This window comes from Ranitomeya imitator, chromosome 3, assembly GCF_032444005.1.
Source record: "Ranitomeya imitator isolate aRanImi1 chromosome 3, aRanImi1.pri, whole genome shotgun sequence".
Classification (NCBI taxonomy): Eukaryota; Metazoa; Chordata; class Amphibia; order Anura; family Dendrobatidae; genus Ranitomeya; species Ranitomeya imitator.
The window spans coordinates 505,600,336-505,618,702 of record NC_091284.1 but is presented as its reverse complement, the minus strand read 5'-3'; the positions used below and the strand labels follow the sequence as shown (position 1 = coordinate 505,618,702).

Here is an 18,367-nt window from a genome sequence, read left to right as displayed (position 1 = left end):
GCTTGAACTTTTCACCCATAGAGTTTAATTTAATTTAATTTCTCCTTAGCTTCCAGCCAAAATGTGCTAAACTACCCTGAACTAATTTTTCCAGCGGGAAGTCCTAAGGCTTGTGTTACCAGCTTTCACTATCACTTTCCTCTAATAGATTTTTGGAACAACATCTGCTAAGACACTATTCCTCCTACATAAGGATTGAAGAGCCAGCATACTTGGGCATAAATAAATGGCAGCAGCGTGGATGCAACTGTTTCCCTGCATAGCAAGAACTGATTAAAAATAGAGGTCATATGGAAGTGGTTTTGTGTTGAGAAACTTTTTGCCTTTTGCTCTATTGATGTGAAACGGACAACATTTGTAACAGGGAGCATTAGAAATGCTTCAGTATCTACAGAACTGCTCTAGCTGTGGCACCCGGGGGCACCTATGCCTGGTTTAGTTCCTGTTTGAGATCTCTATGAGAGTTCTTCTTTCTGTAAGATCTTTAGACAAGCTTCATTTAGGTGCCGAAAAAAAGCATTGTATAGTTAAAATGAACAAACCTTCTGAATTTCAAAATCAGCAGAGTCGGCAAATTTTTCCCAAAAATTTGAACTGTCGGGAATATATTCAAAGCGAATTACACATAGTCCAATTACTTTGAAAAGATGTGCCTGAGAGAGAGAGAAGTAAGGAGGTGGGGAGGGAGGTGGGTAGCGAGAGATTTTACATTTGAAAATGTTATACTGCTTATTGCTGCAAGAAATATGTAAAATATGTACAATTTGAAAATAATTGCAGAAAAATAGATACCAGATACGCCATATCATTATTAAATTACACAAGCACTACTGTTGCCACCTGCCCTAATTCTCACTCCCTTTTGATTCCAACCCTGTCCCAAATACTGCACTCATTTTCTTGCACATAGTCCACATATTATTGACTGTAGTATTTTTCCTATGCTTTAGAGATTGCCTTCCTTTCTCTATAGCTGAGTTCTAACATTCCCACACTAATGTAAACTTACCCTAAAATGTCAGCTGATATTCCCGATACCTGCTTAGGCTTTTACACGAGCTGTGATAGTTGTTGGCTGTGCTATATCATGTGATGTGATATCTGCAAGGCATTATGGTGAAGTCCATGCAGTCGCTTCTAAGATCACCTCAGTCGTCTGTGACTTACACAGTCTTCTGCAATGGCTAAAACGGCGATAGGCCTTTTCTTGGCGATTTTCTCAAATCAAATTGAAAGTTTGCAGTGACATGCGAATTTCATGAAATTTTACCTTTTTTTGCGATTTTCTCAAATCAGATTGGAAGTTTGCAGGGGTATGAGAGTTTCATGAAATATTACTCAAAATTGATTTGTTGTGGATTGATTCAATCATCTAAACTGTCTAGTATTTCAATATTTATAACGAGTTGGCAAATTAATTGTGTCACATTGTTCACCTGGAATTTTGTAGACCGATTAGTCTGCTACGGGATTGGCATTTGGAAAAACTGATGAGTAAATTCTTAAAGCCCAAATACACATTAGAAAGCCGTTGGCTGTCGGACAAACAACTGACAGCTATATCTCTCAACTCCCCCAGTACACAGGAGTGCTTGGCTTGGATGAGCACTTCTGCAGTCTTCAATAGAGCTCCTTTGGCAGTGGATTCTCTCTTGTATAACACTAGGATGGGTCGTTGGAATTTCAATGTACAGATCCTTTATTTTTTCGAGTGAGAGTCAGCAGACCCCTGTGCTCAGTATATCGGTATTGGAGGATTCAGCCACTTTAATCTATTGTATGTGATGGTCTTAGCAGTTTCCCTGGTTTTCACTTAACATCCTTGAACTTCTCTGCTGGAAATCACCAAGTTACAACCCTCATAGTATACACTGCTAACAGCGCCTAACAAATAGAAGACTCCAATTTTCATTACTGAAGCAAAACACACAACTCATAGTAGCAAATGGGAAGGTTAAGGCAAATTGAGTTCTTTCACATTGGTACATGGTTAGAAGGTCAGAGCATTAGGAGTTCTTTTACAATAATTGATTGGAAGAAGATGAGAGCAAGCAGCAGACAGTTAGAATCTTGAGACATAATGGGTCAATGCCAAGAGATACAAAAATTCCAAACACCTTTGAACCAGATACCTAATAGATCTAATTTCAAACTCCTTGAAAACTACAGAAATAAAAGATACTTAAATTTACCATTATTTAGGCTGTGCTTCACTGACATTTTTTGCCAGTTCATTAAGGGTTTTTGGTATTTTTTTTACAAGTGTACTATAATGTGAATTGCCAATCTTCCTTGTCCACTGGAAACCTAACAGAATATCTTATGTTATCCTTTTGAAAATATTTTACAAATGGAAGTTGTGACACAAGCAGAGTAGCAAAAATCAAAGTAGACTCTGACCCTTTAACTGACCCCTACAATTTCCATGTCTTGAGTAAGGGCAGCAGATTTCTCCGTGCCAAGATTGCCTTTTAAGGTTCTCACTGCCTTTGAGAAAGTTGCATAGTACCAATGGAATCTGGAGCCTTTCTTTACAAACCATAGCAACTGCAGGACTATACTCGATGGGATGTACACTCAAGCTTTCATTATTAGTGTTTACATTTTTTGGCCGTATTGCACCATTGACCAAAAATGTATTATTTGTGGTAAAATGTCACTGAAAAAAGCAATGCATACATTAGGCTAAGTATTTTGTGTCTTGTGACATGAGAACTGAGATTAAGTTTCCACAATAGAATTATTAACATATTACATAATTTTATCTTCCGATGTTACCGTCAATGGATGTTCGGCTAAGTAGCCACTATATGAAAACATATGTAATAACTTGTTCAGCAGTTTTCTTTGAATTTCATTCCGACTGCTTATCCTGTAGTCATATTTTTATAAAATATATGAAATATTCAGGGACATCAAAGTAAATACACTTTTATGAATTTTTCATTACTAGAAATTAATAATAGAAAAATAATCAGTGACTAAAGTACAGTCTGGTTGCCTGGGAATGGGGCACTTTAGAGTTTACACTGTGACAGCTACGGGACGCAGCAACTAAAAGACTTTGTTTGCCCTTTAGTTCTCAAGTTTTCCTTGGATCCAGCAAGATCTAAAAGCATAAACATTTCTACCGAACTACTTAAAAACCTTTCATTTATACATATACAAAGGCTTTAGATAACATTAAACCTATTTACAATTAAATATCAAAATAATCTTGCTATGAATTTGCTATGGTAAAGTAGTTAATGGTAATGGAGATGTTTGCACTCTCAGGCATCCATATATGTCCTCCAGTTTTAGTTAGTAATAATTTTGGTAAATGACCCCAAATAGCTCAATGTACAGTCCTTTAGAAAAGAAAAAACTACTATAATGGCATTACAGTGGGTTGTGCGACATGGAAAATGTAATTCTGCTACTACAAAGATATATTGATAGTGAATTTAGATTGAGCGCCCAATGGGGGCAGTGATGATGATTTCTGTGACACGCATTCTAAATCAATGGTGCTATATAAGCAAGTAATTTAAATAAATAAATTACATCTACGATATTGGGTTAGATGCTTGAGAGTAGAGCTGCATGCATTGATTTCAGTTTGCTGAGAACATTGCATTGGTTATTTTTGTGTCAGCTTTTTGAGAGAAAAATAAGAGTAAATGGCAGCGAAAGGATTAGACATTGTTCATTCTAGAACATTTTGAATGTAGAATCGACTTAATGTCTATTTTTCTCTTGTATTTATCTACAAGGTACACTCTGTGTTTTGTGCTTACAATTCCAGACTGATTAAAGAATACATTGATCATGTTCTTCTGCCTGACTAGTGCCCTTGTTATGTAAAAAACTAAAAAAAATCTGTAGAAATTCATTCTAGTGAGTCATTTCTGTAACTTATTTTTTTTTACTCAAAACTACTTTGATACAACAGCAAAAACGTCAACGGAAAATTTAGAACGATTGCAGCATATAAAGAGATGCTCATGTCACTACTGCGTTATGTTTCCAGATAAATGAAAAAAGCTATTCATAAAAATTGAAATAGAAAATAAGGCTGCCTTCACATGTTTGTACAGTGATGTCTGAAAAATAAATACTCCATGGTTACAACATGTGAACGCAGACTTAAAACCTTCTTATTCTTGCAATGCAATCTACGTTTTTGGCAGAGCAGAAAGTGGTATCCATCATTTTCTCCTGGGATCCATGACAATAATATGATACAAATGCTAAATAATTTCATGGAGTAAATGTAGAATATATTTTAATAATACAGTGCATCTGTCACTTATAATGCACGCTCCAGTTCTGAGAATAGTATAATAAATTGAACTTATTACTATAGTTGTACCTTTTTTTATTCATTTTAGTTACATGAGAATTAATGTTAGTGTGTGTTGCCTGAAGACACTCTTTATGGTGAGGCATAGAATTTTGACTGTTCGATTTGATCCTATATTTGATGAAAAAGATGTACAGGATTGCTAGAGCAGCATCCAGGGTGGACATATGTTATTGGTGGCTGCACAGAGTAGGGAACCATTTAGAACTACATTTTTAGATGTAAAAGATTGTCAACTGAGCCCTGACCTGTACGCTAGCTAGCCAATGGCACCAGGAAGTTAAAGGGTTTGTACCAAGATATGAAGTCATCTTCTACCCACACGATATGGATAACTTTCATTTGGCTGGTGGTCTGACCACTGTGACTCCCAATGTTCCTGAGAACGGGGCTTTGAAGAGCTGCATCTAAATGTATCAGCAGTCCAGTATGCACACCTCCACTCTTAATTCTCTTTGGAACCTCTAGAGATAGATAAGTTCTCAACTGTCTCCATCAGGGAGGCGGTTTATACAAGCTTCTCTCACTAGGGCTTTTTACTCCCAGTGTCCACAATTTAGCAGCATATTATAACTTCAGGTCTATTTATTAATAGCACAAAAGTATTGTACTATTTGAGCTGGATCCCTAGAAAAAATACAGCCTTGTCCCTAATTTCACTTCTTCCCACTCTCCTGTCTCCTATAAATTCCATGACCTCAAATCACAATTTAGGTAGATGAAATGAGACCGATAGTTTTAGCTCGACCTTCTCGACCCTCCGACTCTCTTGAATAACTTGAATTAATGAAGCAGCAACCATCAGTCCTAAATGAGGTAAATGTAATGAGGCAGTCGAGATTGGAGCATTATTATACTATACTAAATGGTAGCCCGATTCTAACTCATCGGGTATTCTAGAATATGTATGTAGTTTACTTATGAAGATTTTAGAATACATTGAATACACAGGATTCGGCCGGCCACGACCAATTAGCGAAGCGTGGTTCAAATCCCACGCCAATTCGCAGCCGGACTGCACCTGTCGCTGATTGTTCATGGCCGGCCACGTAGTATGTAGCACAGCCACATAGTATATAGCACAGCCACATAGTATATAACATCCCACGTAGTATATTGCACAGCCACATAGTATAATGTGCACAGCCTCGTAGTATATAGCACAGCCACGTAGTATATAGCACAGCCCACGGAGTATATAGCACAGCCACATAGTATATAGCACAGCTCACGGAGTATATAGCACAGCCATGTAGTATATAGCACAGCCCACTGAGTGTATAACAGCCCACATAGCATATAACACAGCCACGTAGTATATAACAGCCCACGCATGCAGTATATAACACAGGCCACATAGTGTATAACACAGCCCATGTAGTGTATAACACAGCCCATGTAGTGTATAACACAGCCCACATAGTGTATAACACAGCCCACATAGTGTATAACACAGCCCACGTAGTATATTGCCCAGCCCACGTAGTATATTGCACAGCTACGTAGTATATTGCACAGCCCACCTAGTATATTGCACAGCCCACGTAGTATATTGCACAGCCCATATAGTATATTGCACAGCGCGTGTAGTATATTGCACAGCCACGTAATATATTGCACAGCGCATGTAGTATATTGCACAGCCCACGTAGTATATTGCACAGCCCATGTAATATATTGCACAGCCACGTAGTATATTGCACAGCCCACGTAGTATATTGCACTGCCCACGTAGTATATTGCCCAGCCCACGTAGTATATTGCCCAGCCCACGTAGTATATTGCCCAGCCCACGTAGTATATTGCACAGCTACGTAGTATATTGCACAGCCCACCTAGTATATTGCACAGCCCACGTAGTATATTGCACAGCCCATATAGTATATTGCACAGCCCGTGTAGTATATTGCACAGCCACGTAGCATATTGCACAGCGCATGTAGTATATTGCACAGCCCATGTAGTATATCGCAATGTGGGCATCATATCCCTGTTAAAAAAAGAATTAAAATAAAAAATTGTTATATATTCACCTTCCGTTGGCCCCCGGATCGGAGCGGTTACCGACGCCCCTCGCGCGGTCCGGTCTGATGAATGGATTGCGGTCTCGCGAGATGATGACGTAGTGGTCTCGTGAGACCGCTACGTCATCATCTCACGAGATCGCAATGCATGGAGCGTCGGGAGGAGCGGGAAAGGCCTGTTCTGGATCCGAGGGGGTATATAGCACAGCTCACGGAGTATATAGCACAGCCATGTAGTATATAGCACAGCCCACTGAGTGTATAACAGCCCACATAGCATATAACACAGCCACATAGTATATAACAGCCCACGCATGCAGTATATAACACAGGCCACATAGTGTATAACACAGCCCATGTAGTGTATAACACAGCCCGCATAGTGTATAACACAGCCCACATAGTGTATAACACAGCCCACGTAGTATATTGCCCAGCCCACGTAGTATATTGCACAGCTACGTAGTATATTGCACAGCCCACCTAGTATATTGCACAGCCCACGTAGTATATTGCACAGCCCATATAGTATATTGCACAGCCCGTGTAGTATATTGCACAGCCACGTAATATATTGCACAGCGCATGTAGTATATTGCACAGCCCACGTAGTATATTGCACAGCCCATGTAATATATTGCACAGCCACGTAGTATATTGCACAGCCCACGTAGTATATTGCACAACCCACGTGATATATTGCTCAGCCCACGTAGTATATTGCACTGCCCACGTAGTATATTGCCCAGCCCACGTAGTATATTGCCCAGCCCACGTAGTATATTGCCCAGCCCACGTAGTATATTGCAGTTACGTAGTATATTGCACAGCCCACCTAGTATATTGCACAGCCCACGTAGTATATTGCACAGCCCATATAGTATATTGCACAGCCCATGTAGTATATTGCACAGCCACGTAGCATATTGCACAGCGCATGTAGTATATTGCACAGCCCATGTAGTATATCACAATGTGGGCATCATATCCCTGTTAAAAAAAGAATTAAAATAAAAAATTGTTATATATTCACCTTCCGTTGGCCCCCGGATCGGAGCGGTTACCGACGCCCCTCGCGCGGTCCGGTCTGATGAATGGATTGCGGTCTCACGAGATGATGACGTAGTGGTCTTGCGAGACCGCTACGTCATCATCTCACGAGATCGCAATGCATGGAGCGTCGGGAGGAGCGGGAAAGGCCTGTTCTGGATCCGAGGGGCCGACGGACGGTGTGTATATAACGATTTTTTTTTTTTGTTATTATTTTTAACACTAGATCTTTTACTATTTATGCTGCATAGGCAGCATCAATAGTAAAAAGTTGGTCACACAGGGTTAATAGCAGCGTTAATGGAGTGCGTTACACCGCGGCATAACGCGGTCCGTTAACGCTGCCATTGACCCTGTGTGAGTGCTGACTGGAGGGGAGTACGGAGCAGGCACTGACTGCGGGGAGTAAGGAGCGGCCATTTTGCTGCCAGACTGTGACTTAGTTCCCTCTTCTAAAAAAATGCATATTAACTCCTTTCTGACCCTGGACGGGATAGTACATCCGAGGTCAGAACCCCTGCTTTGATGAGGGCTCCGGCGGTGAGCCCGCATCAAAGCCGGGACATGTCAGCTGTTTTGAACAGCTGACATGTGCCCGCAATAGCAGCGGGTGAAATCGCGATTCACCCACTGCTATTAATTAGTTAAATGCCTATTGAAGCATGGCAAAAGTTAAAAAAAAGTTTAAAAAATGTGAAAAAAATAAAAAAAATATAAAAGTTTAAATCACCCCCCTTTTGCCCCATTCAAAATAAATCAATAAAATAAAAATCAAACCTACACATATTTGGTATCGCTGCATTCAGAATCGCCCGATCTATCAATAAAAAAGCATTAACCTGATCGCTAAACAGCGTAGCAAGAAAAAAATTTGAAACGCCAGAATTATGTTTTTTTGGTCGCCGCGACATTGCATGAAAATGCAATACCGTGCGATCAAAAGAACAAATCTGCACCGAAATGGTATCATTAAAAATGTCAGCTCGGCATACAAAAAATAAGCCTTCAACCGACCCCATGCTAGGAGTCAAGTTCCCGCCGCTGCACAGGGGGAATCTCAAACCATGTCTGCTGCGGTTTCCCATTCTGCATCGGCCGCAGTGGAGCCTGCTCAGCAGAGACGTCGGTCCCACGGTCTCACTGAATCTGATACTGTGCAAAGGGTTACTGCTGCCTCTCCAGGCTTTACTATTGTACCCTGCACTGGTCTGCAGCGAGCAGGCTTTTCTGGGACTGAGTCCTGCTTTGCACACACTGAGAATGCCCAGGCCAAGATCTCTCAGTGGAGATCAAGGGTCACATGCTCAGGTACTGCAGCAACTTCCATTGGTCCTCCAGGAAGACCCTGTACCTGATCAAGTTCTGTGGCAGTATCCCATTGGTCCTTCTTGGAAGGTCCTGTAGGTGCTACAGCTATAAAGGGTTCTCATGACCGCACGGCCATGCGCTAGTGTCAATTTATGTATGAGCTCAGCGCCAGTGTGATCATGTTTTGTATGCAGTCAGGGACCCAGCTGAAATAAGCCCCTAGAATGCTGGCACCTCCGGCGAGGAGATTTGTGTGTGTGTATTCAGGGACCCGGCTGAAATAAGCCCCTAGAATGCTGGCACCTCCGGCGAAGAGTTTTATGTTTGCATTTGACTGCATGACCACCATCTGCTCTACTAAATAGCTGTGTGCCTCTGTGAGCCAAACAGGGCACAGCGTTATCTTTGCTAACAGACTCTGTCTGTAACAGAGTCTGTTTATACCACTATATAGTACCGCCATATCTAGCTGCAGGTGCTTTCCTGCACGGTGGATCCCGGGTTGTGAAAGCACCAATTTCCTCTAATAAATATATATTCGCCAACCCTAACACCCCAGATCATGAAAAATTGAGACGCTACGGGTATCGGAAAATGGCGCAATTTTGTTTTTTTTTAGCAAAGTTTGGAATTTTTGTCACCACTTAGATAAAAAATAACCTATTCATGTTAGGTGTCTATGAACTCGTAATTACCTGGAGAATCATAATGGCAGGTTAGTTTTAGCATTTAGTGAACCTAGCAAAAAAAGCCAAAAAAACCCACAAGTGTGGGATTGCACTTTTTTTGCAATTAAACCGCACTTGGAATTTTTTTCTCATTTTCTAGAACACGACATGCTAACACCAATGATGTCGTTCAAGAGTACAACTTTTTTCGCAAAAAATAAGCCCTCACATGGCCATATTGACGGAAAAATAAAAAAGTTATGGCTTTGGGAAGGAGGGAGTAGCGAAAAACGAACACGGAAAAACAGAAAATCCCAGGGTCATGAAGGGGTTAAAGGTTAATAGAGGAATAGGAGTTTAAAAAAATATTTTTATGCAACATTTATCATGAATGGATTTCTGAAGGCAATTTGAAAGTTCTGCTTTCTTTTTAATTATGCCATTTTAGTTGTTTAATATTTTCCATGCCATTTGATTACACTCATAATTTGTGGTAAGGATAGTTAGTATGATTTCCAGGTTAAAACCTCAAATTATCACAGGCATGACAAGCAATATGATTAAAAATGCAAAGAGAAAAGAAAGAGAAGGGAGATGCTGTCACCTCCTATTTGAGACTGTACTTTGAAGAACATTCATCCGTGAAGTACTTTCATTAGAAAAGGCCTTTGATCACATTTCAACCATCAGTGAATTTATTTCCTTGAATTTGACATTGAACTATAAAAAACATTATATCTTTTTTTCTTACACATTTCAGATCAAGAACAGACCATGCATCGACTTAGTGCATCTGTTCTGCGGCATTCCATCAATAAAGAGCCAGCGTTCTCTCTGCCCCTGAAACAAACACAAGGTATTTATTTTAGGCATCTTGTCTTGATATTCTTGAAGAAATAGCAGAATGTTTTCCTCATTTTACTTTATGTGCAGATGTTTTTCCTTTCATTTGAGGTGCACAGAAATCTTATGTTTGCTTTTATCTTACAAATATACTTATGATGATACATTTTACATAGCTTATCTTTTTATAGTAATCATCACTATTTCTATATTTGTCCTCTTTCTCTGTATTTTGCTCATAATAAAACTGTACGCTAAGGCTATGTTCACATCATGTTTGACCCTACTTTCAGTGGCTCCATTGGGGCTTACACCTGTAAAACAGAATTTAAGTATATGCACTTACAGTACCATTGACTATAATGATGCAAATGGAGTCACAATGTGCTCTGTCATATATTGTTTCAGCCATATACTCCTATTAGAAGTGGGCACCAAGATATAGACTACGACTTTCTACCAGCCTCAACTAGTCGTATATGGCCAAAACTGATGTACGTCAGAGCACACTGTAACTTTACCTGCATCATTATAGTCAGTGGCCCAGTAAGCGCATACGCCCAAACCCATTTTGCAGGAATTCAGACGTAAGCCCTGACGGAAACACTGAACGTCAAATGTGATGTGAGCCCTACCTAATAGTATAGGATACTTCTGCTACTCAAATTACTCATATCAGAAGTGCATGCTAGGGAAATATTGGTTTGGACCAAGCCAGAAGTGATCCAATTCCATACTGCTGCTCTAAGGCTAAATTCACACCTAGCACATCTCTGTGTACCCTGATGTAAATGTACTTTCCACTTGCACGCATATTTTTTTTTTACTGCCTTATGCATTTTTCAACCCCTTAGTGACAGAGCCAATTTTGTCCTTAATGACCAAGCCAATTTTTACAGTTCTGACCACTGTCATTTTATGAGATTATAGCTCTGGAACGCTTCAACGGATCCCACTGATTCAGAGATTATTTTTTCTATTTTGTACTTCATGTTAGTGGTAAAATTTTTTCGATATGACATGCGTTTATTTATAAAAAAAAAAAAAAATTGGCAAAAATTTGGAAAATGTTGCAATTTTCAAACTTTTAATTTTTGAGCCCTTAAATTGGAGAGTCATATTGCACAAAACAGTTAATAAATAACATTTCTCACTTGTCTACTTTACATCAGCACAATTTTGGAAACATTTTTTTTGTTTGGTTGTTATAAGGGTTAAAAGTTGTCCAGCAATTTCTTATTTTTCCAAAAAAATTTACAAAACCATTTTTTTAGGGACCACCTCACATTTGAAGTGAGTTTGGGGGGTCAGTATGACAGAAAATACCACAAAGTGACACCATTCTAAAAACTGCACCCCTCAAGGTGCTGAAAACCACATTCAAGAAGTTTATTAACCCTTCAGGTGCTTCACGAGAACTAAAGCAATGTGGTAGGAAAAAATGAACAATTTACTTCTTTCACAAAAAAATTACTTTAGACCCAAACTTTTTTATTTTCACAAGGGTATCAAGAGAAAATGGACCACAAAGTGTGTTGTGCAATTTCTCCAGGGTACTTCAATACCCCTTATGTGGGGGAAAGCCACTGTTTGGGCACATGGCAGGGCTCAGAATGGATTGAGCACCGTTTGACTTTTTGAATGCAAAATTGTCTGGATTCAAATGCGGTTGCCATGTCGCATTTGGAGACCTGTTGTGAATTCTGTGGCTGAATTCACTCCTGTGGTCACAAGTGGTACTGCAGCTTCTGAGCTTCCTCCCTCAGGTGTTCTGGTGAGCTCGTTAACTGCTTCATTACTTAACTCCGCCTGATGCTGCTATCCTTGCTCCTTGTCAATGTTTCAGTGTTGGATCTGAGCTTCTCCTGATTGTTCCTGTGACCTGCTGCTCTGTATAGCTAAGTGCTTTTTGCTTTTTTGTTGCTTTTTTTCTCTCCAGCTTGTCCTTTGTTTTGCTGGAAGCTCTGAGACGCAAAGGGTGTACCGCCGTGCCGTTAGTTCGGCACGGTGGGTTTTTTTTGCCCCCTTTGCGTAGTTTTGCTTTAGGGTTTTTTGTAGACTGCAAAGTTCGCTTTACTGTCCTCGCTCTGTCCTAGAATATCGGGCCCCACTTTGCTGAATCTATTTCATCCCTACATTTTGTCTTTTCATCTTACTCACAGTCATTATATGTGGGGGGCTGCCTTTTCCTTTGGGGAATTTCTCTGGGGCAAGTCAGGCCTATTTTTCTATCTTCAGGCTAGCTAGTTTCTTAGGCTGTGCCGAGTTGCCTAGGTAGTTGTTAGGCGCAATCCACAGCCGCTTTTAGTTGTGTTTAGGATAGGATCAGGTGTGCAGTCTACAGAGTTTCCACGTCTCAGAGCTCGTTCTTGTATTTTTGGGTATTTGTCAGATCACTGTGTGCGCTCTGATCGCTAAGCACACTGTGTTTCTGGATTGCCTTCATAACACCTGTCATTAGCAAACATAACAGAGACCCCCTGATGTACCTAAACAGTCGAAACCCCCCAATTCTAACTCCAACCCTAACACAGCCCTACCGCTGACCCTAGTCCCAACCCTAACCCTAATAACAACCCTGACCACAACCCTAATTCCAACTCCATCACCACCATAACCCCAACACCCCAACCGTAACCCCAACACAACTGTAACCCAGCACAACTGTAATCCCAACACAGCCATATCCCCAACACAACCATAAACCCAGCACAACCCTAACCCCAACACAACTGTAACCCAACGCTACAACCGTAACCCCAACACCACAACCATAACCCCAATACCACAACCATAACCCCAACCATAACCCTAAACCTAGCCCCATCCTTAACCCTAGCCCAACACTAACCCTAGCTCTAACCCCAACCCTAACCATGGCCCCAACCCTAACTCTAGCCCCAGCCCTAGCCCAAACCCTAACCCTAGCCCCAAACATAACCCTAGCTCTAACCCCAGCCCTAGCCCCAAACCTAACCCTAGCTCTAACTCCAACCCTAACTGCAAAGAATGGAAAAATACCTTTTTAAAATTTTATTATTTCTACCTAAGTAAGGGAGTGATAAAGGGGGTTTGATTTACTATTTTTTTTTATTTTGATCACTGTGATAGGGTCTATCACAGTGATCAAAATGAACCAATTGGAAAAATCTCTTATTGTTGAGGGGTGCTGGCCGACAGATCTCGGCGGCTACACTGCGCATGTTCCCACCATTTTCTTCCAAGAAGAAGACCGCAAGGGCCAGGAGACAGAGCTGGAGGGTCCAGGGATACCAGAGGTATCAGGGGGGCTTGGGGGACTACATTTCTTTCTCTTCTGGTATGCTAGGTCATCTCAGATGCGAGAGAAATGAATGGGAAATTGGACTTTTTTTGTTATCGCCATTATTCCATTAATAACGGTTATCACAAGACTGGGTATGGTAAAAACCAACCCGAATCATGTTCTCTCAGGTCTACCCTCGTTAGCCAAGAACCCGAAGATTTTTTGACACTGGGGGAAAAAAGAAAACACCTATGTATATGTCCTAAATAACAGCCATTAAGTCAATCACGAACACCTAAAAATGATGGCAACACCCATTAAGAGATCATAATAAAATCATTATTTTATTCAAACAGATTAAAACAACACCAAAAAACTTGGTAATGACACAAAAAAGACAATACAGGTGAGGATCAGATGAACAAGAAATGAAAAGTGGAAACGCCTGGAGACATATATATGTTATCCAAAACTGAACAGTGATTTAAAGTAACCAACTGACATACAAAAGATATATATAAAGCAATGTAAAGCTGCAAACAGAGCATTTGAATAGAACAGGAAAACACTCATCTAATAAGCCTGGGTCTGTGAAAAAATGTTTCCAATCCACATATAGATATATAAATAAATAAAGGCCGACAGAGGACCTGCAGATTTAATTAAGTCACTAAAGCTAGCATGTGATAAAAAGTTAAAGTAGATATTTACCGGTTCAGATGAAGGATAACCAGGCGTCCACCACACCCGACACGCGTCTCGCAATGAAATGCTTCTGGGGTATAAATATGAATTACATGATATATTTTATCATTCCATGTACTGGAAAACTGGAAAAAGCATTTCAAATGCAGTAAAATTGCAAAAAATAATTCCAATCCGCAATTGTTTATTTTTTTAATGGCATTCATTTTACTGTAACATTTTTCCTGGCGGTATGAATCTCCAAGACCGTACAATTATAGCCATATTAAACTTGAAGTTTTTTTTTTTACTTAAGTGGTGAATACGGATGAGCAGACCCATGGAAGTTTGGGTTCTGGTACCCGACCTGTTGTGAATTCCGCTCTTGGGCTCCCTCCGGTGGTTGTAAGTGGCACTTTTGTGAGTTCTGCTCTTGGGCTCCCTCTTGTGGTTTCTAGTGGTATGGCTGCTCCTTGGAGTTAGCTGTCATCAGCTGCCTCCACTTATCGTCTCTTCTGCTCTATTTAAGTCTGGCTTTTTCTTCAGCCTGTGCCACTTGTCAATGTTTCCTGGCTGGATTCACATCTCTGCTTGGATTCTCCTGGTTTCCTGACCAGTTCTGCAAAGATAAGTTCTGGCTTTGCTCATTTCAGTCCACATGTTGTGGACTTATTGTTCTGTGCATTCTATATTTGTCTAGCTTGTCATTATGGATTATTTCTGTTAGCTGGAAGTTCTGGGAAGCAGATTTACCCTCCACACCTTTAGTCAGGTGTGGAGATTTTGTAAACTCTGTGTGGATTGTTTTGTAGTTTTTATACTGACCGCACAGTATCCTTTCCTGTCCTATCTATCAAGCTAGACTGGCCTCCTATGCTAAAATCTGATTTCATTTCTGCGTATGTTATTTTCCCCTCCTCTCACCGTCAATATTTGTGGGGGTCTATCTTTCCTTTGGGGATTTTCTCTGAGGCAAGATAGGTTTCCTGTTTCCATCTTTAGGGGAAGTTAGATCTTAGGCTGTGCCGAGGGGTCTAGGGAGCGTCAGGTACCCCCCACGGCTATTTTTAGTTGCGCTGCTAGGTTCAGGGTTTGCGGTCAGTACAGATACCACCTCCTTCAGAGCTTGTCTCATGTTGTTCCTAAACCACCAGATCATAACAGTACAAGTGGCCAAAAATGAATTAAATGTATCTCAAAAGAAGGAAAAGAAAGTTCTGAACCATTTTTTTTTCTGTGCTTTGGTTTGTCTTTTTTTTCTCCTCTTGATATCTGGGTGGTTCAGGATATATGTTTTGGCATGGATGTTCAGGGTTTTTTTTCTCGTGTGGATCAACTTACTGCAAAAGTACAGAGTATCCAGGACTATGTTGTCCAGACTCCGGCTTTAGAGCCCAGAATTCCTACTCCTGATTTGTTTTTTTGGGTACAGATCCAAGTTTTTGAACTTTAATAATAACTGCAAATAGTTTTTTGCTTTGAAACCCCTTTCTTCTGGTGATCCCATTCAGCAGGTGAAAATCATCATATCCTTGCTGCGTGTTGACCCTCAAGACTGGGCTTTTTCTCTTGAAACAGGGGATCCGGCATTATTGAATGTAGATGCATTTTTTCAAGCGCTCGGATTATTGTATGACGAACCTAATTCTGTGGATCATGCAGAAAAAACCCTGTTGGCCTTGTGTCAAGGTCAGGAAGCGGCAGAGTTATACTGCCAGAAATTTAGAAAATGGTCTGTGCTCACTAAATTGAATGAAAAGGCTCTGGCTGCTATTTTCAGAAAAGGTCTTTCTGAAACCCTTAAAGATGTTATGGTGGGCTTTCGTACGCCTGCCGGTTTGAGCGAATCTATGTCTCTAGCCATTCAAATTGATCGGCGTCTGCGTGAGCGCACAGTTGTGCACCATATGGCAGTATCCTCTGAGCATAGTCCTGAACCTATGCAATGTCACAGGATTTTGACTAGAATAGAACGGCAGGAATTCAGACGTCAGAATAGGCTGTGTTTTTACTGTGGTGATTCAGCTCATGTTATCTCTGATTGCCCTAAGCGTACTATGAGAGTCGCTAGGTCTGTTACCATTAGTACTATACTGCCTAAATTTCTCTTATCTGTGACCCTGATTTGCTCATTGTCGTCCTTTTCTGTCATGGCATTTGTGGATTCAGGCGCTGCCCTGAACTTAATGGACTTAGAATTCGCCAGGTGCTGTGGTTTTTCCTTGCAGCCTTTGCAGAGCCCTATTCCTTTGAGGGGCATTGATGCTACACCCTTGGCCAAGGATAAACCTCAGTACTGGACACAGATGACTATGTACATGGCTCCTGCACATCAGGAAGATTGCCGTTTTCTGGTGTTGCATAACCTGCATGATGTTGTTGTACTGGGATTTCCATGGTTACAGGAACATAATCCGGTGCTGGATTGGAAGACTATGTCGGTGACTAGTTGGGGTTGTCGAGGAGTACATAGTGACGTTCCTTTGATGTCAATTTCCTCTTCCCCCTCTTCTGAGGTCCCTGAGTTTTTGTCGGATTTCCAGGATGTATTTGATGAGCCCAAGTCCAGTTCCCTTCCTCCACATAGGGACTGTGATTGTGCTATTAACTTGATTCCTGGTTGTAAGTTCCCTAAGGGCTGACTTTTCAATCTGTCTGTGCCAGAGCATGCCGCCATGCGGAGCTATGTTAAGGAATCTTTGGAGAAAGGGCATATTCGGCCCTATTCGTCACCATTGGGAGCGGGTTTCTTTTTTGTTGCTAAGAAGGATGGCTCCTTGAGACCCTGTATTGATTATCGTCTTCTTAATAAGATCACGGTCAAATTCCAATACCCCTTGCCTTTGCTTACTGATTTGTTTGCTCAGATTAAGGGGGCTAGTTGGTTTACTAAGATTGACCTCCGAGGGGCATATAATCTTGTTCGTATTAAGCAGGGTGACGAATGGAAAACTGCATTTAATACGCCCGAAGGCCATTTTGAATACCTTGTGATGCCATTTGGGCTCTCTAATGCTCCATCTGTGTTCCAATCTTTCATGCATGATATTTTCCGCAATTATCTTGATAAATTCATGGTCGTATATTTGGATGATATTTTGATTTTTTCCAATGATTGGGAGTCTCATGTGAAGCAGGTCAGGATAGTGTTCCAGATCCTTCGTGATAATGTTTTGTTTGTGAAGGGGTCTAAGTGCCTATTCGGAGTTCAGAAGGTCTCTTTTTTGGGTTTTGTTTTTTCTCCCTCGTCTATAGAAATGGATCCTGTTAAGGTCCAAGCTATTCATGACTGGATCCAACCCACATCTGTGAAGGGTCTTCAAAAATTTTTGGGCTTTGCTAATTTCTATCGCCGTTTCATTGCCAACTTTTCCAGTGTGGTTAAGCCCCTTACTGATTTGACGAAGAAAGGCGCTGATGTGACGAATTGGTCCTCTGAGGCTGTTGAGGCCTTTCAGGAGCTTAAACGCCGATTTACTTCTGTCCCTGTGTTGCGTCAACCGGATGTTTCTCTTCCTTTTCAGGTTGAGGTCGACGCTTCTGAGATTGGGGCAGGGGCCGTTTTGTCTCAGAGGGAGTCTGATGGTTCTTTGATGAAACCGTATGCTTTTTTTCCAGAAAGTTTTCGCCTGCAGAACGCAATTATGATGTCGGCAATCGGGAGTTGTTGGCTATGAAGTGGGCGTTTGAGGAGTGGCGACATTGGCTTGAGGGAGCTAAACACCGTGTTGTGGTCCTGACCGATCATAAGAATCTGATTTACCTCGAGTCGGCCAAGCGGCTGAATCCTAGACAGGCTCGATGGTCCCTGTTTTTCTCCCGTTTTGATTTTGTGGTCTCGTATCTTCCGGGATCTAAGAATGTTAAGGCTGATGCCCTCTCTAGGAGTTTTTCGCCTGATTCTCCTGAAGTCCTGGAGCCGGTTGGCATTCTTAAGGAGGGGGTGATTCTTTCTGCTATCTCCCCTGATTTGCGGTGGGTGCTTCAGGAATTTTAGGCTGATAGGCCTGACCGCTGTCCAGTGGGGAATCTGTTTGTTCCTGATAGATGGACAAGTAAGGTAATTTCTGAGGTTCATTGTTCAGTGTTGGCTGGTCATCCTGGGATTTTTGGTACCAGAGATTTGGTTGCTAGGTCCTTTTGGTGGCCTTCCTTGTCTCGCGATGTGCGTGCTTTTGTG

General features: G+C 41.2%; 1 protein-coding gene across 1 annotated transcript in view; it reads left to right on the top strand.

Moving 5' to 3' along the window:
- The window catches only part of CFAP47 (cilia and flagella associated protein 47), an 874,184-nt gene that overhangs the window by 740,415 nt on the left and 115,402 nt on the right, over positions 1-18,367 (top strand). Inside the window, exon 58 of the mRNA XM_069757658.1 lies at positions 10,156-10,251. Coding sequence (XP_069613759.1) covers positions 10,156-10,251 — 96 coding nt within the window. The remainder of the gene's footprint in view (positions 1-10,155; positions 10,252-18,367) is intronic.